The sequence below is a fragment of the Gymnoscopelus microlampas genome, assembly GCF_963454915.1.
Source record: "Gymnoscopelus microlampas genome assembly, chromosome: 21".
Taxonomy (NCBI): Eukaryota; Metazoa; Chordata; class Actinopteri; order Myctophiformes; family Myctophidae; genus Gymnoscopelus; species Gymnoscopelus microlampas.
Window position 1 is genome coordinate 22,248,457 of NC_139958.1, and position 23,216 is coordinate 22,271,672.

Consider the following 23,216-nt stretch of genomic DNA (forward strand, 5'->3'; position numbering starts at 1 on the left):
ATCTAAATATTTTTTTTAATAGCCCAAAGAAATCTATAAAAATGACACAGATGTCTCCCTCGAAGGAGAGACTAGACCAAATTCAGATTCTCCCTCAATGACTCTTTTTAACGTTTCTCAAAAATAATTAAAAATAAATAAATTAGTAACCCTTACCAGACCTCATCGGCACCCATACTACGAAAATAATCAGTGCTCTGTGCAGAGAAAAACCCCCCCCCCTCCTCTCCCCCCCTTCCTCTCCTTCCCCTCCCTGGTATGATTGAGTGTCTTGATTATTGTCTGTCTTGTCTGTTTATTTTTATTTTATTTATTTTTTTAATTTTTATTATTTTCATGACCTTATTATTATGCTAATTACTGTACTGATTTTATTGTTTGTTATATCGTGCCTTGTTTGTTTGTAGTTTTTTGTCCAAAAAATCAGACCTCTTTGTTCAACCACCTATAATTTCTGTATTTTAACCTGTCTGAGAAAAATAATAAAGAGATTTGTAAAAAAAAAAAGAAAAAAAATGACACAGATGCGTTCCCAGTCTTAATGGGTTAATAAAAGCAAGAAGAAGCAGTGATCTCTTGCAGTGACTATTATGTGAAGCATGATGCAGCAGCTCAATTAAATTCATAAATAAAGGCTACAGCAGCCTAAACCAGTGGTCCTCAAAGTGGGGTTTCCTTGAGATCCTTCCAGGGGATTTCAGCAAAAATATCTTGACAAATATTCCCTTATGGGGGTCCCTGGCACAAAATCTTTTCACATGGGGGTCTACTGGCAAATATATATATACATTTGGGGGTCCTTGACATGAACATGTTTGAGAACTACCTAAACATTTATTCATGGGCTAGAACAGCAGGGAAAATGCACTGCACTAAAGATTTCCAGGTTTACAACTAGTTTTAGCCACTATATTGAAATCAGATTGGTGGGGGAACCATATCAACAAAAATATGTTTTTACAAATACAGCATACAGTAGTTAAACGATCCCTATTTCATAAATGTAATGAGTAAATGGATACCAACTGGCAAAATTGGTACCAAGGTTGGTACCCACGACAGTAAACAGTCTTTGTGCACCAAAAATATGAACTAGCTCACACCGCAACGCATTATGAGCTTGCAGATCTGCTATTTTCAGCCACACAACACCGCCGCGCGACAAATCAGTCTTAACTCCACGGCACTGAGATGTTATTACATCTGTGGGCTGCAGGCCTTCATGTAGAATCTTCATGACGAGCAGCCGAAGACGAGTTGAGGAGGAAGGAGGAAAACACGGGGATAAGTTACTCCAGGTGGTCATGGTAAATCACCTCCTCAAAGGAGACATCTTCCCCAGTGGATCCAGAGTGCACTTTGACCCTGCGGGGGTCACCACCAAGCTGCTATGGAGCCATACATCAACCCCCATCCCACCACCCCGCCCTAACCCCTCTTAACCTCTATAGGCTTCAAAGGCCTCAGACACACTAGATATGTGCATGTGATAGACACACACACACACACACACACACACACACACACACACACACACACACACACACACACACACACACACACACACACACACACACACACACACACACACACACACACACACACACACACACACACACACACACACACACACACACACACGTATTACTATACTTGTGAGGACATCAATATCTCACAACGGCATTTATATGAATGCTGCTTTTGGATTTGTTTGCCTTTTTTATCATAAAGCCTAAGTTTAATTGCACGCCGGTGTCCCTCACCCAGCCAATCTCACACCCACACAATGCACACATACACACTCACACACACTCACACACACACTGAGACACATAATGGTACGACCGCTAGATTGAATCCTGTCCTAATAACAATCATCCATGACCTTGACATTTCACACACATTATTCATACATGCACAAAACCACCCTCACAACAAGGCACACGCACATTGGGGTGGCAGTGGCACAGTGGCTCTGCAAAATTGGGAGCTGGAAGGTTCAATCCCCGGCTCCTCCTGACTTCATGTCAAAGTGTTCTCGAACATGGCGCCTAGGCTCCAAAGTAGCCTGACAGCACGTCGCGGGCTCGAGTCCTGATCCCGACGGCCTTTGCTGCATGTCACTCCCCATCTCTCTAGCCATTTCCTGTCAGACTACTATCCTATCAATAAAGGCACAAAAGCCACACAAAAAAACTTAAAAAATAAGAAAAGTGTCCTTGAACAAGACACTGAACCCCAGTGCGTGAATGCGTACCGTGTGTAATTAATGCGTAATGATGTTCCATCGTTGCGAAAGTGAAGTACACTGTTAAACACTGTATTGAGTGGTCCGAAAGCCATTACTTGCATGTTGGGGTATTTTTGTCAAGTACACTTACATACTTGAAATTCATTCTCTGCATTTAACCATCCTAACTATCAGGAGCAGCGGGAGTCTTTGATAACTGCCCTGGGAGCAGTTAAGGGGTTAAGTGTTTTGCTCAGGGCCACATAGACTGGGCAAGCCCCAAGGCCCAAGGGTTGAATCAGCGACCTTCTGGTTCACCAAACTGCCTCTCTACCCATGCAGCTGGTACATCCTTTTTCCATGCATATATGGCTGTAATATACAACATCAATTAATTAGATTAACATTAATATAGTTAGATGGGACGGCTCAGTTACATTAAAGTCACATGGACACTGATCCCTTCTGAAAATATTTTGTGCCAGGGACCCCCAGGAGAGAAGATTTGGGGTTACAAATTCTAAATTATTCAAAAAAAAATGTATAAGTATTTAAAATAGCAGATGTACAGGCTCGCAGCACGGCACGAATTGAAGCACTACAAGCTTGTACATCTGCTATTTTTGAATAGCCAACATGTAAATGGATGAAGTGGTTAAGATAGTCTTAACTTAATGGTTTTAAGAGACACACACACACACACATGCGCACGTGCATAAGCATGTTTCACATACAGCCCTCCATTCATCTGCCTGATCCCTCTAAACTGCTTCACGTCCATCAGGTCATCGGTTTCCACGGTAAGGCCTCCATCAACCTGTTCTAGGTTTTCTGGTCGTGACCAGAGTGCTTTTACGGAGGAGGTTCAACTCCAAGGTTCAAACACCTGCGGAGTTAATGCCCCTGCAGATGTACGGAAAGTATGGAATGTATGGAAGAGCCTCCCTCCACCCAACCCAACCTCAGACAAATGGCTGCCAGCAACAGCGCTAATCAGATTAGCACTGTTGCTCGGTTAGTTTAGATTCTGAACTAAATTATTATGCTACTGTCAAGTGACTGAACACACACACACACACACACACACACACACACACACACACACACACACACACACACACACACACACACACACACACACACACACACACACACACACACACACACACACACACACACACACACAGTGTACAAGTGTGTAACCACAGATTGCCAAGACTGTACATTAGTCTTCAACATTTAACCATCCTAACAATTCCATTACTATGCCATTCATACGTGCCCAGCGCCAAAGAAGAAGTTAGAGGTTGAGTGTCTTGCTCAGGGACACTTTCACACTTTGACTGGGTGGGCTGTATAAATAATAGTAAAAACAATTTTGAAAAACTTAATTGAAGAAAAAAACAAGGGTTTATGGGACAAACAGGACAGGATTTGGGATTCAGGACAACTGCTCAGCATCAGGGACTGTCTAGAATTATTTGGGATGGGACATCTGGTTACCCACGTTGTGCAAGAAGGCTGCTTCTGCAGGTTGCAAAGGTTTGGCTATAAAAATAAAATGCACAGATTTAAGAAAGGCTAAACTAAATTTGATCTACAGTTTTCTGTTGTTATACTGAGAAGCGATACATGTTACAGAACAACCCTTCCCCACCCAAAGGTTTAATATTTCAGGACTTAAGTAGTTAAAACCAGTAAAAGACAACACTTAGGCCATATCATGATATTATGATATCCCAAATCTAGTGTCATATCACTATATCAATATAATATCAATACTGCACATCGCCCAGGCCTAAAGTGTGGACCTGTAAGCTACAGATCAGTCATTCCATGCATTATACTAAATATTATGACATCGCTAGGAACATACTATACTGTATATCATTAAATGCTTTTACCAGAACACTACTTTGCATGTTCCTGTTCACTTATCACATAGAACACCTTTAGCCAGAGGCTGAACACACACACACACACACACACACACACACACACACACACACACACACACACACACACACACACACACACACACACACACACACACACACACACACACACACACACACACACACACACACACACACACACACACAGCTCAACAGTACAAAACCCCTCGTTTCATGCCAGCATCAACAACACCTGTTGTGTCTATCAGCCTGTGTGTGTGTGTGTGTGTGTGTGTGTGTGTGTGTGTGTGTGTGTGTGTGTGTGTGTGTGTGTGTGTGTGTGTGTGTGTGTGTGTGTGTGTGTGTGTGTGTGTGTGTGTGTGTGTGCGCGTGTGTGTGTGGGGGCGATTTTATAAGTGGGTCAGAGAGGCATATGGCACCCCTGATTGGCCATCCCAGCTCTTTCAGCCCTCCTTTTAGTTTATTTTAAACTATAATTAGACAAATTAACAAAATGATTAGATAAATGTAATTGTGTGTTTTTTTTCATTATTTTTTTTTACATCATTGTTAAGATTTACTGTATCATAGGATAGACCTTTATGTGTTTGACCAGAACATATACTGATTCACTCTCATCTGTGTAAGCATACTGGTATATATATATTCTCTATGTTTTTAATAAACTTTAGACCTTGTCGTGTGATACTGCCTGGTGTCATCTTGTTCTGCAAGCCCGCTGCCTGCTTACTGAGGAATACTCAACTGAATCATCACTTACCACCCAGAATACAGCTCAGTGCACTCCAAACTCCCACATTTCTCAACTCTGACACATTTTACATTACATTACAGTCATTTAGCAGGCGCTTTTATCCAAAGCGACTTACAGTAAGCGCATTCAACATAGGTAGGCAAGAAAACTACTAATCACCAGAAGTCTTAAGTGCATTCTCTTCTAAAATAAGCAATTAAGAGTATACCTAGAGCTAAGGTAAAAGTGCTATATATCAGCTACCTACTTTCTAAAGACTAAAGACCTATTTACAAAGGTACAGATGTGTAAAACTTCTAGAGAAGGGACAAAAAATGTACCTGTCCTGAATTATTGAACAATATGCAGGATCAAAAGGCAGGAAGCTTCAATTCATCGTATATACGGTAGGGTTCATTTACGTCGTTGACTGAGTGTTTGACACATGCTTAATTTAGTTAGAATGATGTGTTACCGACATGATATGTTGCTACATGCGCATGCAGGTGCAGTTTTATGTTATGTTGTTTGGCTGTAGGCCAGTGGTTCCCAACCTTTTCTGGATCAGGGCCCACTTGAAAAAGTTGAGTGTTCGCGGCCCACCCACTTAACATGGCAGCTGACATGAATTTTCGGAGCATAGTGTGTTTTAACGATCAATCAATCGATTGTGTTCCGGCTTGGATCAATGGAACTAAAGTTGTATACTTTAAGTTCCTATTTATTGGTATCACAATGAAAAAAAAAACGTTTCAAGGTTTTAAGCATATATATATTTGATATATAATATAATAAAATCTTAGTGTTTTCTTATTATTATGGTGGCCCACTTGTAATATCCACATGGTCCACCAGGGCATTATCTCACGATGCCCTGGTGGACCATCACGATGCATCGGTCAGCTTTTTCAGATTCCCTTCTGATTGGTTACGATTGGCTTTCAAAGTTTGGGCTTGTTTGGGCCCCTCCAAACAAGTGGAAGTACTTCTGTGGCCTACTGGTGCGCATCTAAGGTTTGGCATTGATTGGTTTTCAGTGATTTGTTTGTTTAGCTCCCGACACACACGCATGCGCGCGCGCACGCACGCACACACACATGCACACACAGATAGCTAGCCACACCATAAAAACTTGCAACATAATTTACGGATTTGCAAAAAAATGCTTATATACAAGCTAAAAGTACCTCTACTTCCTCCAAAATCACAGGTGCTTTCCCGCTCTCACAAAGTGCACATACAGTATATACTTGTGAGGACATCCACATTTTAAGATGGAAATTTTATAAATGGCATTTTTACAATTTTTGAACCCTAAAGTGTCCTGCACCGAAAATGCCCGATCTACAAGCTTACAGTCATAACGCGTCGCACAGCCACCTAACCTCTAAATGCCTAATAATCCTACCAGTAAGACTCCCTAATCGGGAGATAAGCGACCGTAGGTCACATGTATACAGAAGAGGGCTGTAACGGCGGTGTGGTGTGGGAGAGAGAGTGTGTTTATAGGGGAAAGGAGGGATTGTTTGTGGGGGGCAAGCCCCCGAGTTACGGCATTTTATGTGAGCTGCAGTGGCAGGGGGTCCTCCACTGGGGGCGCCACCACTTTTGCATCCGTTCTGGAGCACCAGGAGTGGGTGGTCCCCGGGAATGCCCCGTGAGCAGCCCCGTTGGGGTGGTCATTTGGTAATTTGTCCACATGTGCTCATTTTCTACACTTGGGGGTCCCCGAGGCCGCTGGGGGTCCCTGGAGCTCCGGGGGTCCTTGGAGGGTGTAGTTTGGCAGGTAAGGAGTGTGTGTGCAAAATCTGGCATGGATCGGGGCAACGGGTGCGGAGATATGAGCAGGGCAAAAGTGTGACGGACGTGTGTGACGGAGTGACGTGACGGACGGACACCTGGAGCAGGTTTCTATAGTAAGTGCGACCTACGGTCGCAATAACCCTAACTCCAGAATGAATTGTTTCTTATTCGTAAGCCTATAACTCCCCAAACATCTCTTAATCATAAAAACAACCGTTTCTGTTGTGAGCACCTGGAAAATTGTCCTCACAATGTCTATTTGTTAGATTCTGCTATACTTGCGGGGACATTAACCCATTAAGACCGGGAACGCATCTGTGTCATTTTTTATTTCTTTGGCTATTCAAAAATAGCAGATATAAAAGCTCATAGCACGGCACCGAGTGCCACGCTATGAGCTTGTAGATCTGCTATTTTTGGAAAAATCATGAAACATTATGCAAATCTCGGAATAAGTATTTTTTTAAGCAAACATTTGTCAAATATTTTGTTCCAGGGACCTCCAGAAGCAAAGCTTTGAGTTACAAATGTTCGCTTTAAAAATATATATATTCTAAGATTTGCACACATTTTCACGCTTTCCCCCAAAAAAATAGCAGATCTACAAGCTCATAGAGCGGCATTCGGTGCCGCGCAATGAGCTTGTATATCTGCTATTTTTGAATAGCTAAAGAAATCTAAAATGACAGAGATGCGTTCCCGGATTGAATGGGTTAAGGTCCTCACAAGTATAGCAATACAAGTATACACACATACACACACACACACACACACACACACACACACACACACATGCGCACGCACGCAGGCACGCACAGTGCAAACTGGCTGGGCTCCCATGCCCCACCACTGGAGCAGCACATCTGCCCAGGGATCAGGTTGTGTTTGGGGAACCCAATCCACATCCTGACAGGAAGCAGCTCACAGGAGGCTGAGGGCCCTGCCTGGGACCCACAGTACACAGTCCAACCCTCACTGTTGATTTAACCACTTAAGCCCCGTTGCAGACTTCGTCGTACGACGGTGTCGCGCAAAAATAGCCCGCTCTACAAACTCACAACGTCGTGTCGTGATGCATTGTGAGCTTGTAGAGACATTTTTTTTCGTGCTATTTTTTGGGGTTAGGGTTAACTCTCCAAGTTAAAAATGGATAAATTATCAATAAAGATTTTACTGTGTACTGTTTTTGCTCCTTCGCGGCTACGTAGACATTTCAAATCTTCAGAGTTCATTTAAATCTAAGAGTTATGGGTTGATTTGATTTGATTGTCACACGTTCAAAACAAAAAAAAAAAGGATCCTCTACCCCCATTTAACCTTCTGACCTTATTGTACGACACATAGGGTCCATGTAATAAAGAGATGCAAATGTGCATAAAGATGTGTCCTCTAAATTTTGAATGAGGACGTTCACCGTAATAAATCCCTAACTCACCAAAAGGTCAACGGTTTGACCCTGGCTTGCCCAGTATAGGTTTCGAAGTGTCCCTGAGCAACATACTTAACCCCTAATAATAAAACACACATCATAGCCACCTGAGCAGCCATCAGCTGGGTGGGGGGCCCCAGGGACCAGAAAATACTCCTCCATTCCTTTACACTTAGTGTTGCTAGTATGTTGCAGAGACTTATCCCCAATTAGGGCTGCCTGCAACTACTGATTATTTTGTTGAATCTGATTGAGAACCAAATTTCTTTTTATGTTTTATATATCAACAAATCAATTAGTAAGCCCTATTTTATGCATCGCACAACAGCGTCGTGAAAATAGAAAAACTAAAATCTACAAGCTCACAAAGACTTTTGCCACAATGACATCCCCAAGATAGAAATTGATTATTTTATTAAATATATTTTTTTATATAATCAAATTAACTATAACCACAAGGCCACTGAACAGGTAAAACGTGAAAATACTCCTTTTCTTTACAATGACACTTACTGTGCACCACATTTACCTCTTATCTGATCTCATAAATGCCAACTCCTTTAGTTGGCAGTCTTTCTTAAAAGACATTCGTTTCCTCATTCTGCACACAGGTGAACTACAACTACAGGAACAATCGTATAAATGCCAGAAAATGAGTGTATGATCCCAGGGGATAGTCATAAAAATGTCTCTTGGGCCTTCTGTGACCACAGGGAATGAAATCACCCCACAGAGAGAAGCATTTTGTCCTCTCTGAGCTCTGTTGATTCTACCCATCACTCCCAACAGTCAGAGAAGGATCGTGGCAGCGTGACCTTGTTGTCAGCCGTCTACATTTCTCAGTCTAAGGCTGAGAGAGAGAGACATTAAGAGCTCGTATTTTTAAACAGCCACTCTCGGTATGTCAGTCGGTCTCCCGGCTGCCACGTAACGCGTGCCATCTCGCCGTCTCAAATGATACGGGATGTTTTGTTCATTTGAATTGGATATCAGTGTTTTAAGTGATGGCTTATTGTGGCCGAGGCTTTCTCCTTGACTGGCGGTAGGTACTCATATCATCGCCCACGGCGCCAGTAGACTAAGATTTCACAGTCACTCAGCAGTTCTGTCTACCAAACATGGGACAAAGTAGGATAAAATGCCAATATGAAGGAAGTGACTTGTCATTTCTCGGCACAGACAGCAACACAAGACAGACAGCTTGACTTTGACTTACAGTATACAGTATATGGTCTTTCTGTCAGAAAGAAAAACAGAAAAAATGCTGGTGAATCTCTCTCTCTGAGAGGTTCTATTTTCAGTTGCACACCATCAACATAAAGAAACAGGTGGTAAATTATCCACACTCTCTAGATTTATGAGCAGCCTCCCATGTGTTTTATCCATTTGGGAGGGAGACCCTTGAAAGATCAGTCCCATGCATGCACAGGGCACAGAAGATGCAGAAAATTCAAGGGGAGGCTAAAGTGTGATTTATAAGTCGCTGTATGACGGTGTCTCGCACAGAAAATAGTGGATCTACAAGCTCATATCGCGTTTGCTTTGCGACGCATTATGAGCTGGTAGATGAGTCATTTTCAACGTGGGACATTGTCATACGATGCTGTATAAATTACTCATGTGGCAGTGGACTGAGACATTCGGCAGAATTGAAGTGAAGCAGTAGGACTGAAGAAGTTTGCTCCATTTCTTTGAGCCGGTCCACATTTTCAATGCTTCTAGTTCTTCTAAAGACTCGGCAAGCTGTGCTTTGAACAGTATAGGAGAAAATATGAAGCAGGGGACCTTGTGTCTCCCAACGCATTTCATTTTGTCAATCTGCCAATCTGCCTACAAGAGTCTTGTGTATGCATAATGTGTACTGACTAACACACTGGCCTTAGTCTGGATGAGAAGTTAAGAGGTTTTAGTTGACACAGTCCCCACAGAAGACATTCTCTGACTCCACATTCATCATCCACCAAAGTATTTCAAGACAAACTGTGAAAAACTGACCTGCACCAACAACTGAATGGTCTTTCAAGGCTGATTCCCGATGCACTTTAGGTATTTGGCATTTTTGGTCCATAGTGCATGAATATCAAAACCTCAACACAGTATTCCAAGATGAAGTATGCAGTACATAAAAGTTGTTGTTTTGTTGTGTACTTTTTCATACGATACACTGTTACTTACTGTTCTTTTCTACATCTATCTATTATGACACGTAATGTGACAAGTGGGCTACTATATATATATATATATATATATATATATATATATATATATATATATATATATATATATATATATATATATAGTACATATATTCTCTGTGTGATACTGCCTGATGTCATATTGTTCTCTGATCTTGCTGCTTGCTCACAGAGGAATACTTCAACTGAATCATCACCAACCACCCACATTAATTAAAGGAATACTCTTAGGACCACATCCAAGGTCTACTAAGTTCACAACTATTTGGTGTGAGAACGTGGGAGGCCAAAATGAGACAAGTCACTTTTTGACATAATACAATACAGTAGATCATTGCATCAGAGGTAGGCCAGTCAATTATTACAAAATCGCCTGATCACTTGAGATAATCGCAATTATTTTTGCATAATGGATATAATCCACTATGAAAAATGTTCATAAATTTTTTTTAATGCGGAAATAGCAGATCTAAAGCTCACAACGTTGTGAGCTTGTAGATCGGCTGTTTCAGCTATTTAAAAAAAGAAAATGTAAAGTTATTAAGTTATTTGTCATATCTGCGGTGTGCAATTTTTGTTTGCGATGCCTAAAAGCCAAACAGAAATGTAATTTTTATGTTCCAATGTTCAATGCCAAAAGACAATTAAATCGCTAATCGCAATTATTTGTGGTACAATTAATCATCAAGTAAAATGTCATGATAGTCACAGCCCTGACCAGAGGTTTCAGAAGGTGTTCAAGATCTTGTTATTTTACTCCTCAAAACCCCCACATGTCTATCAACCAGAAATGGTAGCTGAGAAACGTCTTCAAATCCACTGTAGACTGATGGCTAAAGCATCGTTTATACCACACGTGCTACGCGTCCTATGCTGGAAAATAGCAGATCTGCAAGCTCACAGCGCATCTCGAATGAGACGCGCTGTGAGCTTGCAGATCTGCTATTTTTGGCATCCAACTCCATAATATGGTGAAGTGTAAATGGGGCTTTAACACAGCACAATCAGTGGAATCAGGCAGATACTGAAGTGAGGCTGTATGGGGTGAGGTGGTGATCATGTGTGTGGAGAATGTAAACACAGTTTAAGGGAAAATAGTTATCATATCAGAGAAAGTGATCTGATCTGAAAGAGATCTGTGTGTGTGTGTGTGTGTGTGTGTGTGTGTGTGTGTGTGTGTGTGTGTGTGTGTGTGTGTGTGTGTGTGTGTGTGTGTGTGTGTGTGTGTGTGTGTGTGTGTGTGTGTGTGTGTGTGTGTGTGTGTGTGTGTGTGTGTGTGTGACTCACAACATCCAGCAGATTGTGAGATTGGTTTTACAGCCTGACGCCCAACTGTGTTCTTAACAAGTGTGTGACGACTGAGCACTTGTGCTCAGGTCAAGCCCATTCGTCCAGCAGCACCAAGCACTACTGCCACAACCACAGGTTCATTGTTATTTATGGCAAAACTAATTGGACTGTCAGAAACAAAGGAAATGATTGTTTTGTTCATAAAACTGCCACATCCTAAAAAAACAAAACAACCATAAGGCAGATAATGATGTTGAGTATATTAGAGAAGTCTATGCTGAAACTAAATCAAGAGGTTTTGTAACGTTGGGATCCAAGTGATGCTCAAGGGGCAAAATCTTCATACTCACATGGAAGATGATGATTTATGTTTGTATTGTCTTCTTTCCTTTATTTATTTATTTAATCTTTTTATTTTTCTATTAGTCTGATTCTATGGTTAGTTGTTGCCAGGGTCTTGTATTTGAATTATGTACCGTTTTAGGTTAATGTTACAGTAAGTGTGTACTCTGCATAAACTGAAAATGAAAATAAAATGATAACGATAAACGATAAGGTGATTTGACACACTGCTATGAACAGTATTTATATTAGACATAATCTCTCAGCTTCTCACAACAACAACCAAATCTAAAAAAAAGCGCATGATTTATAATTGGTTGTGCATTGTGTCTTGCACCAAAAATAACCAATGTACAAACTCACACGTGGCGAACTGCAACGTTTTTGTGAGCTTGTAGATCTGCTATTTTCGGTGCACGACAAGGTGCGCAAAACCAAGTATAAATCAGACATTATGGGCCAATGACTCTGTTGACATTTCATTGTAAAAGACAACTGGATGTCTATCTTAAAACAATTCAAAACATAACTGTGGGGGGAGGAGCAGGCAGAGGACAGGCCAGTTGAACTTACACATGCTCACATGCTACTCCCCGCGGAGATGATAATAGCTTTTGCCCATCATAAATACCAGAGGGCAAAAAATAGACAGCCAGCCGCACAGCAAGCAAAACCAACTTCTCACCCAACTACTGACATGCTCAACCTGCAAACCACTCCATGAAAACATGGCTCTATACTCTATAAAGCCTTAGGAGGTGGAACAAATGCAACTCTAATACATCATTAAGTACCTACATTACTTTGAAATAAGTCCAACTGGATATGCTATACAGAAACCCTCCACAGCAGTTGCTAAAGGAAAAGGTACTGTATAAACATGTGATAACGACAAAGTATAACATCCAAGTTAGTTTAATATTATGCTTTAGTCATTGTATACTGAATAAAACAAAATGACTAATTATTCTTACACACAGCAAAATCCTGAGTATCATTTTAAATCAACTGTGAGGATTTTGCAGTGTAGTGACATATGATATAACAGCGTAGACAAGAGAGTGCAGACAGAGGCATCAGAGACAGACAGACAGATAAACTCACCATCAGTGCCATGGTTCAGCCACGCCAGTCCAGTCACCAGGAGGATGGTCCGCCAGGCCAAGTCGCGATGCCACCACACCGCCACCATCCTGCCAGCGCTAGTCCAAGTTGCCTGTCCTTCGGGTAAATCCCTGAGATGCTGCCCACAGCAAACACACACCCGCGCCAAAGAGGGGGTGTGAGACTATGTATTGGCGTGAGTGAGTGAGTAGAGAGGGAGTGAGTGAGCGCTCTAGTCCCCTCTCGCTCTTTCTGTGCCGCTCTCTCAGGAACTCCCTACAGCGCACACACACCCTGCAGCCTCCAGACCTACTCCACACTGACAGCCTGGGAGAGAGACAGACAGAGAGAAGGGGGGGGGGGGGGGAGAGAGAGAGAAGGGGGAGGAGGTTGTCACTTAGTTGCTCTCTCGCTGTGCTATTTGGCCAACCCTGTCTCTCTGACCACTTCATGGGGCAAACAACAGAACAGCTGAGCTTTATGTGCATCTCACACACACACACACACACACACACACACACACACACACACACACACACACACACACACACACACACACACACACACACACACACACACACACACACACACACACACACACACACACACACACACACACACACACACACACACACACACCCACCAGATTCTCACATCACTTATAACCAGAAAGGAGGATAGAGAGTGGCAGAGGGGCACCAGGGATGAGAAGGGGGCATGGGTGGGTGTAGGGGGTCCTGGGTGAGGATGTGGGGGGGGGGGGGTCTGGAAGACCGCAGAGAAAAGCATTATGAACCTCAGGCAGTGGCACACAAAGTAAAGCATGTCGGGAGAACAGAGATTTAAAGCCTGATTTACTTTGTTGTGCGTCGGCTTTGCGTGCCGAAAATAGCGAGCTCACATCATTCGGCTGTTTTTGGGGTCCGACACCGTCGTGTATAAATTCAGCGGCAAACTGCCTCCAGCCAATGTTAAAACATGCAGGGGATACAGGCATATATCCTACCTACCGTGAGTGCGTTGTCTTGTGTGAAGCCTGTCTATGTGTGACAGCTGTGTCGGAGCTCATTACGGAATGCTTCAACAGCCATGTTGCAGAGTGAAAACACACACACACACACACACACACACACACATACGCCTCCAGAGTTACAAACAGGGATCAGCCCATCACACGTCAGGTGATTAGAACTCACACCTCCAGGCACCGCCGTAGTTCCACTCACCCTAATCCAGAACACACACACACACACACACACACACACACACACACACACACACACACACACACACACAAAACAATGTCTGTGTGTGCACATGCAAATACACATGCCTGTGTGTGTGCAAATACAATGACACATGAAGGCAAGCGCACGCGCATATTTGACAAATTATTGTGCGTGCGTATGTGTGCATGCAAACACATATGCAAACACACGTACACATACATGCAAGCGTGCAAGCGCACACACACGCACACACACGCACACACAAAAAACTTGACAATGGGACAAATTCCGCCAGCGAAAGTCTCATGTGGGTTACAAGTTAAGAGGATTAACTAAGCTATTAGCCAGATTACATCAAGTCTACAAGGGCACCCACACAAAACACCAAACAGCCGAAAGATGACTGAATTCACACATGAAGTCCCTGTGAGAAAATGAGAAGATTTGTGAACGCGTTGATTGGCCGCATGTTTTTACTCATTCCAAATGGTGGGCGGTGTGCGAGAAGCAGAACAAAAGTAAAGTTGGACCGTGTTAAAGCTTTAACAGGGAGGTAAAAACAACAACAACCTGACAGTAGACGACACCAAATGGGCTCCTTCACCCAGCACCTGTTACTCCCCAGAAGGCCTGACTGCCTGGGTGGAACAACAGTTCCCAGAACCCCCTTCTTCTCTCCTCTGGTCTTCCACCACCAGCCGCCCTTGGCTGTCACTACTGATTTGCAGTGGTGGAAAAATAACTCAATTTGTTTTACTTAAGTAAAAGCATCAATACTGCAATGTAGAAATACTCTGTTACAAGTAGGAAGTCTGGAATTCAAAATGTACTTGAGTTAAAGTACAAAAGTATTGGTATCAAAATGTACTTAATGTACCAAAAAGTAGAAAGTACTCATTATGCAGAATATCCCATTTCAAGTTTTCAAATGTATGGAAATCTTTTGAAAATAGCAGATCTTCAAGCTCACATTGTGAGCTTGTAGATCGTCTATTTTCAAATAGCCAAAGTCTAAATAGGGTTACGTTTTGTAATAATAATCAAAATCTACAAAGCATCTAGTAACTAAAAGGTTTCAAATAATTGTAGTGGATTAAAAGTACAATATTTGCTTAAGTACAGTACTTGAGTAAATGTACTTAGTTACTTTACACCACTGCTGATTTGCACATTGTTATGGCTTTTATCTATCTGTATCTCCTTCTTCGTCATACTAAAAACAGCTGATCTTCAAGCTCACGTACAGCTTGCAGATCTGCTATTTTTGAAAAACTTTTGAAAGTGAAAGTGGTTTAAGTCTGTCTGTGGGTTTTATAAATATTGAACCAATGAAAAGTATCAACAAGAGCTTGTGAATAAATAAAAACGACATTGGATCCATCGTTACACACGGTTTCTGTTTGTCCATTTCCTGAAAGGTTTTTGGACATACAAGGTTTCCACCCGACAGCGACGATACGTAATGAGTCAGACTTATTATTGAGCACGAGTTCATGGGGAGAAATGTGAATGGGTCAGTGCACCTCACACACCCTTCTGCGCTCCATCAAACGCCCAGCATGAAGCCATGCAGCAGTCTGCCTTCTCAGGGCAGCCAGCCTTCTGAGCTCCAGTGGTGTGAAGCACCGTTTCCCAAACAGCGGGTCGGGACACATGTTTAGGTCGCAGTCCCATTTTTTACAGTATGAGTCACGACTTTATATCCCTTTTATTTTTCTTATTATTTTTTTTACAGAAACATATTCAGAAAATCAGAAATTAAAAATACATTTCATTTCATTTGAGCTAAAAAGCATTATTTTAAACTTTGGGCTATTCAAAAATAGCAGATATACAAGCTCATAGCGCGGCACCGAGTATCGTGCTACAAGCTTGTAGATCTGCTATTTTTGAAAAATCGTGAAAATGTGTGCAAATCTTTATCTGCAAAATTTTTAAAGCTAACATTTTTAACTCAAATCTTTGCTTATGGGGGTCCCTGGAACAAAATATTTTGATGGGGGTCCGCGGCCAAATACATATAATTTTGGGGGTCCTTGACATGAAAAAGATTGAGCACCACTGATATAGAAACATACGTTTTTCAGAATACTGTTGAGATTTAGGAGACATGTAGAATCGGCTTAAGGTCTCAATGGGTTAAAAAACATTATGAAATAGCCAATCTACGAGTCTGCATTGCAACCCAAAAATGTTTGGGTGCCACTGATCTACAGTACAAGCCCAGTACAACACCCAAAATGGATACAGAAAACACTCTTTTTTTTCCTTCTTCTTTTTTTATCATCGATGCACGGTGCTGGTCAACAAACGTTTAGAACATGCAATAATATGAGATTTAAGCAAGGTGGTTGATGTTAATCCCTCTCACAACTGATTACGATAAACGTAATCAGAAACTTTACAAGTTACAAGACGTCATGGAAATGAGTCATGTTTCTGTTTGAGAAGAGGCCTGTGTGAGCAAAAACACCTTTCATCACGCAGGGAGAGGAATGGGTTGGATGTCTGTGAAAGATCCCTGCTAACCTGTGAAACAAAACGCTGTGGCGGAACCCAGATGATGGAATTACAACGGGCAGCGGTGGAATGCGTGTCATGAGCGATGTTCCACCCTTGGCCACACTGACCCTCAGCTCTGTGAAATTAAGGGGATTTTCAGCAGCTCAGTAGTTAAACCAGCCATCATAGAATCTTGGAAAGCTGTTTATAACCGTGGCAACACAGCTGTCTGCTGCAAGCGGTCCGATCAGGGTGCAACAGTTGAGAAAGTGTGACATCATTAACATCGTGATCATCAACAACATCATAATCAATCTTGATCTTCATAATCATCATCATCATCATCATGATCATCCAGCCAGACAATGATTTGTTTCTTCCCTCTTTTGAGTAGTCAACTTTATATTTCTCACTGTAAAAATGATGACATCTTACTTATCGCATAACATTCTCAGGCTCCTTTTTATTACAAGCCATAAGATATTACAGTATAATCAGCAAACCATAATTGATTTGTAGATACTGATGTTTACAACAGTAATGTATAGGACTAATTATACTGTAAGAACAAATGTGATTTGTATTCTATGCTTAAGTTGAAACCTAATTTAGTACTTGCTGATTATTTGTAAATTGAATTTATAAGCTGGCATATTGATTTGTTTTATTTTTGTATTCTTATTATACATATACTGTATATTTTTTTGTAAATTGAAAAGTTCATCGTTGCCTCCAGACACGTGCATGCACTCATCTAAAACCATGTAAACAATAGCACACGCACACACACACACACACACACACACACACACACACACACACACACACACACACACACACACAAACACACACACACACACACACACACACACACACACACACACACACACACACACACACACACACACACACGTACACCCATGATCTCTGGGATGACTGCATATTGTGAGATCCCACACGATCCCCTGCATTCAAGTGCATTTCACCCACAGCTTCCACAGCTCCCCCCAGCAGTCGTCTCAGTCCTCCCGGAGAAAGAAACACTCTGATGAATATGCAGGATTCACACAATAGGAGGGACAAACCACTCTGCTGGGACTGATGCTTTGAACTCTAAACAGAACGGCGAGAGGGGGAAAAAAAACTTCATTGACGAGGAGCAAAAAAGACAGTCACAGCGAGAGTCTCTCCCTCTCTGTCCCTGTCACACCGTCCGTCTGTCTGTCTTGCCAATACGCCAGAATGGGGAGACATGTGGAAAAAGATGAGAAAGATCTTTTGATTGAAATGTCGAACAAACAGCAATAAACAAGTGGAGCGAAGATAATGAGAACCCATCGATTCTACAGCTGGACTGACATGCTTCAATAACCTTTACAAAAAAAACAGTAAAGCGCGATTATTCGTTGTGCGAAAATAGCCAATCTACAAGCTCACAAATGAGTTTGCAGATCTGCTATTTTCGGCACTTGACACCATTGTACGACAGATTATGAATTACGCATTTACCCGTGTATTGTGGTGCTTTAGATAAATACAGAGGGGAAAAAAGATTAACAAGTTCATGTTGGAGATATAATAATTGTAAATCACTGAACAGGCCTCAGAAGACGGGGAAACGTCTTCATATATTTCAGTCAGACAAACTGCTGTTGATGCCAATTTAAAATACAAATATCATCTCTAAGAACTTCGCTTTTTGTCCTGACAGAACTGTCAAGACTCCAGCTAATGAGGCGTCTACAGTCTGCACCAAACAGACCTTGAGAAGAGAACACTGAAAGGGAGAAACCACTCAAATGACTTTGAAGAGTCTTCCTCCCCCAAGAAACGATAAGGAGGGTTTGCATGATCATCCCGCTTAAACCCATCAGAATCTGATGTGCGTGCAAGCCAGGGTCAAGCGTCGGATTCTAATTTGGAGTGAGGCCAGGTTAAGAGTTTCAAAAGCCAGGTCATGTTAACATGAATACAACGGAAGGTCAATAACGATCTTGCCTGATTGTAATGTCTTCAGAGTTGAGAAGTCTGTTTTGTATTTTTTATTTATACAACTCAAACTCTAGCTAGCATCTCTATTCTGGGGTGAACGTGTGGCATTTGTGACGCGTTGTGAACTTGTAGATCGGCTATTTTCAGCCAAGAGATTTGGTGTGTAGAGGGGAAAAAAGATCGGACCAAGTACAGAGCCGACCCCAGTGAATTAAGTACCAGTTTACTAAATACAGAGGGTATAAGAAGTTAAAAACCTGGAAATTAATACTTGATGTCAATGTATTTAACAGTATTTTTCTACTAAATGATTCCATAGTATGTGTCATCTGTCTTTGTGTCACTCATCAACTGACATGTCTGACAGAAATTAACTGCCATGTCTTTCCTGGGTGCTAAAACCCTGTGTTGCGCACAGTGAAAGTAGTACATCGTGTGTATCCACATACTTGACTTTGCTGCCAATATATTTGCATAAAGATGTATAGTGTAATAGGTAATAATTAAGTTGGATGCAGGTTGGGTGTTGAATGACTCTGTCCCACAGACTTCCTGTGGGCTGAATGCCAGAGTTACAGTAGGTAGTAAATGTCATGATGTTTGTGACGCTCGTAAACATTTCACCTCAACACAGCTCCAAGCCAGGCAGGTTCCTTGACATTAATCTCAGCTTTCTTATAAAAACACAATAAATAAACAAATAATAACCTGAATAAAAAGACCAGAGAGGGTTTTCAGAACTTGTTTAAAAAACACTAAGGCCCACAGCAAAACATTGCCGGTCTACAAGCTCAATGCACTTTGGCTATAAAAAAAAAGAAAACATTAAAACTATTTTTGCATTATACAGGGGTCTCCCTACTCTATTGTTTTGCATTGGTTATTAAAAAATATGATAAAATAAAATAATATGAATATAAATATAATGACAGGCCCAAAAAGGGACGCCAGGTTGAAAGTGGTTAAATATACACAATGGCGTAAAATATTCTACTATTCTAATCATGTCAAACAAATCAAGTACGCACATACATTGGTCCTTGAGGTATACTTTGTATGACTCAAGCTATATGTCAGCGAATTCAATTTGGATTACTTATTTTAATTGACCTTTTTTGTTTGTTTGTTAAAGTGTGGTAATCTGGGTGAGAACAGCACATTCTACAGAGCCCAGAGGAAGTGCCTGGGCGAGACAGTGACTCAGCCCCTCATACGCTTACAGTGTAAGTAGTGTCAGCAGTGCAGCAAGTGGGCGATCCCCGCAGCTGTAAAACGCAAAATGAGTCTTTGGCGTGGCCGAGACTACTGAAAATTATGACATAGCTACGTCTGAGGGCATTTTAACTACACGGGCCTAGGTTCATTTTACGGCCTCCAGACAATCTTCCTAATTGATTTATGACCTTATATTTTAAGAAAATAGACTTGCCTCACTCGCTCCCAACACAAACAATGCAATGTTGTTGAATTGTGGAGGTAGGAGTATATCTAGTGTGAGTAGTACTGTCAGAAAAGACCGCTGCATTGCCTGCCTTTTGGTTATTGCTTCATTTGCTCTGTAGGGGGGTGCATTGATTCTTAAAACGTAGACAGGTAGAGGTGGAGAGTTTTTCAGTCTGAAGCATAAAGAGGGAAATTCTATCTTCCACCGTAAACATGCATTTCTTTCTTAATCACTTAAAGCCCTATATACTTCATCATAAGGCAGAAATAGTCGATTGCGGCACGTTGTGAACTCGTAGATCTGCAATGTTTGCTTTTTTGAGTGTATGAGTGTGTGTGTGTGTGTGTGTGTGTGTGTGTGTGTGTGTGTGTGTGTGTGTGTGTGTGTGTGTGAAAATCTTGGAAACCCTTTCAGATAGGACGTACAACTATGTGAAGAAAAGTTCAGTGATTTCTATTGAAACAAAGTGAACTTTTCAACCTGCTAGGCCTTATGTTTACTACAAAACAGCTGTGATCTATCACACCAGTCAGCTGGGATCTCAGGTTAGTTGAAAGCTCCCCAAGTGGCTCAGGTGCTCTCATGTTTCCTCGTAAAATGTTCATCCTCACGTGGTTTAAGCCACCGGACCCTCCTCCAAGCACCTGTCAGAATACAAACGACAAAAGGTGTAGCTTCTTTGTGGTAATCTTAGCATCAGTGGAAGAATCCGAGACAAACAAACACGTTGTAATCTCTTCATATCAGGCGTACCACTGAGGCTCAGTGAATGGCTGTTGTTCTAGCCGGGCACAAGGCCCTTTCTTTGGACCAGCAAAATCCTTAGTGTTCATTTAACCCCAGAGGATGTAAAAATAGACTTACAAGAGTTCATGTTTTTACACTCTCAGAGTTAAATGAACACTCTGGATTTCACTGTGAGCCTGCCCCTGAAACACACCTGCATCTTGGGTTTCACCCATGCATGGACACACAAAACAGCCACACACAACACAAGAGATGGATTTCCTGTGTCACTGTTTGGCCATTTGTTTGGAGCACCATTCTCTGATTTTCCAAGGAGAAGTCCACATCCTGCATAAGCCAAGAACAGCACTAAGCAAATCTCTCTCTCTCACTCTCTCACTCTCTCTCTGTATTTATCCCTCCCTCCATCGCTCTCTTTCTCCCTCCCTCTTCCTCTTTCCCTCTCTCCCTCTCTCTCACTCTGTATTTGTCCCTCCATCCTTCCTTCACCCTCTCTCCTTCTCTCCCTCTCTCCCTCCACCCCCTCCCCCTCTTCTCTCTCTCTGCCTGCCCTCCACAGGCTGGGTCTTCTTGCTGGTTCTCTGATATGTAAGGCCCCCTTGTTTATGTCAGCAGACCTCCAGTAGGTGCCAGGGAACCATACCTCAGTTTCCTCAAAGACCTGCTCCCATTCACACACTAGTTGCCACGTGAACACTCTCCCCTGGCACCTTACATAATAACAAGAGAAAGACAGAGATCTACTGACATAGCAGGTATCCAGTCACCAAGAAGAGAAAGAGCACTACACTGCACTACAGGTATATGCTTCATTTATAATTTCGAGACTTTACCAAACATGGCTTGATAAAACAAATAAAAACAGAAGAACTTGCAGTGCACCTATAAGTAAACACATGACTCTACTGCATGCAGTACATGCATTACTGTGAGTATGCTGTATGTAAATGCATCTGTACAAGAACCAATTTGATTGCGTGAGCTTAACCATTTAAACCTTCTATACTTAGTGAATTTAACCTAAGTTAATTGGTTCTGTACTTGTTCCCTTTTTTTCCCTCTACACCCAACAAAAACGAAAATAGGCGTTCTACAAGCTCACAACATGTTGCGTTGCGTTGTGAGCTTGTTCCAGTCTTTTAATCTGGATCCACCACTTGCCCTAAACATTATTTATTATTGTTTGGTTTTATCATTACTGTTGATGTGTTTCTAGAGAAATAGTTATAATGATCTGGTGTCAGTGACATATTGAAATAGAAGTTCAATAGCATGTAGAATACAAAACAAAACAAGTTTAATACTCCCACATGATTAAAAAATGCAGCATTTGTCGATCAGCACTGTGCTTGTGAACATTCCTCCAGTTTTCAAACCTGCCATAGAAAACTTGGCAAGTAAAGTGGGGTGCAGTTCTAGACAGGGGGAAAAGACAATTTAAATAGTCATTTTTAGCTTTAAAAGAAAAGCACCCCAGACAAGCCCTGCGTAAATAAATATTTGGACTGCGTCTGGGAACAGGTGCTCTCAATTACAAGGGAAAATTTTGAGGAGATTTTCTTAACATGGCCTTTGAGCAGGAGGGAATTGGAAAAGCGAGGGCTCCTCTTGCCAAGTCAACCAGGAGCATTTAATGAAGGGATTGTTCCTGACTGTCTGCTGGCCGGCGTCGGGTGGACACTACAAACCAAAGGGTCTAATTAAGCGGTTCCCCCGACAGTCAGACCAATCAGACAGCAGGGGTCACAACACTGGCCCACAAACCGGCGGTGACCCTCACACCTGCCTGGTTGTATTATGTTGCAATGTGTCTGAGTGCAACACACACACACACACACACACACATCCCTATGGGACTGGTACCTTAACTCGCACGCACGCATGTGCAAAAGCACACAGACAGACAGACACACATATACAAACATTCAGTAACAATGAGTAAAGCATTGATATTTAATTATATACAAAAAAATAAATAAGTAATACTTGTATTTTTTGTCCCTTTGGTTCAGCCTGATTTTGAGATGCAGTATACTGTAAATATATGCGATATTAAGACACAGGAAGGATACATTAGAATAAGTATTGTGCACAATGAATCCAATAAATAAATCCACCAATGTATGTTAGAGGTACAGTATGTCATCATAAGGTCTATGATGATCCCGTCTAAAAGAAAAATGCACTTAATTGCACTTGGTTCTCTAAAAAGCATTACTCACTAAAGCACCATTGTAGGCAAGGAAATTCTTAACAATAT

At 41.8% G+C, this 23,216-nt stretch overlaps 1 protein-coding gene across 1 annotated transcript in view; it reads right to left on the reverse strand.

Moving 5' to 3' along the window:
• Positions 1 to 23,216, reverse strand: part of LOC311038316 (bone morphogenetic protein receptor type-1B-like) — an 86,213-nt gene that overhangs the window by 20,062 nt on the left and 42,935 nt on the right. Inside the window, exon 3 of the mRNA XM_084047766.1 lies at positions 13,043 to 13,369. Within this exon, the coding sequence (XP_083903892.1) occupies positions 13,043 to 13,130 (88 nt within the window). The 5' untranslated portion in view covers positions 13,131 to 13,369. The remainder of the gene's footprint in view (positions 1 to 13,042; positions 13,370 to 23,216) is intronic.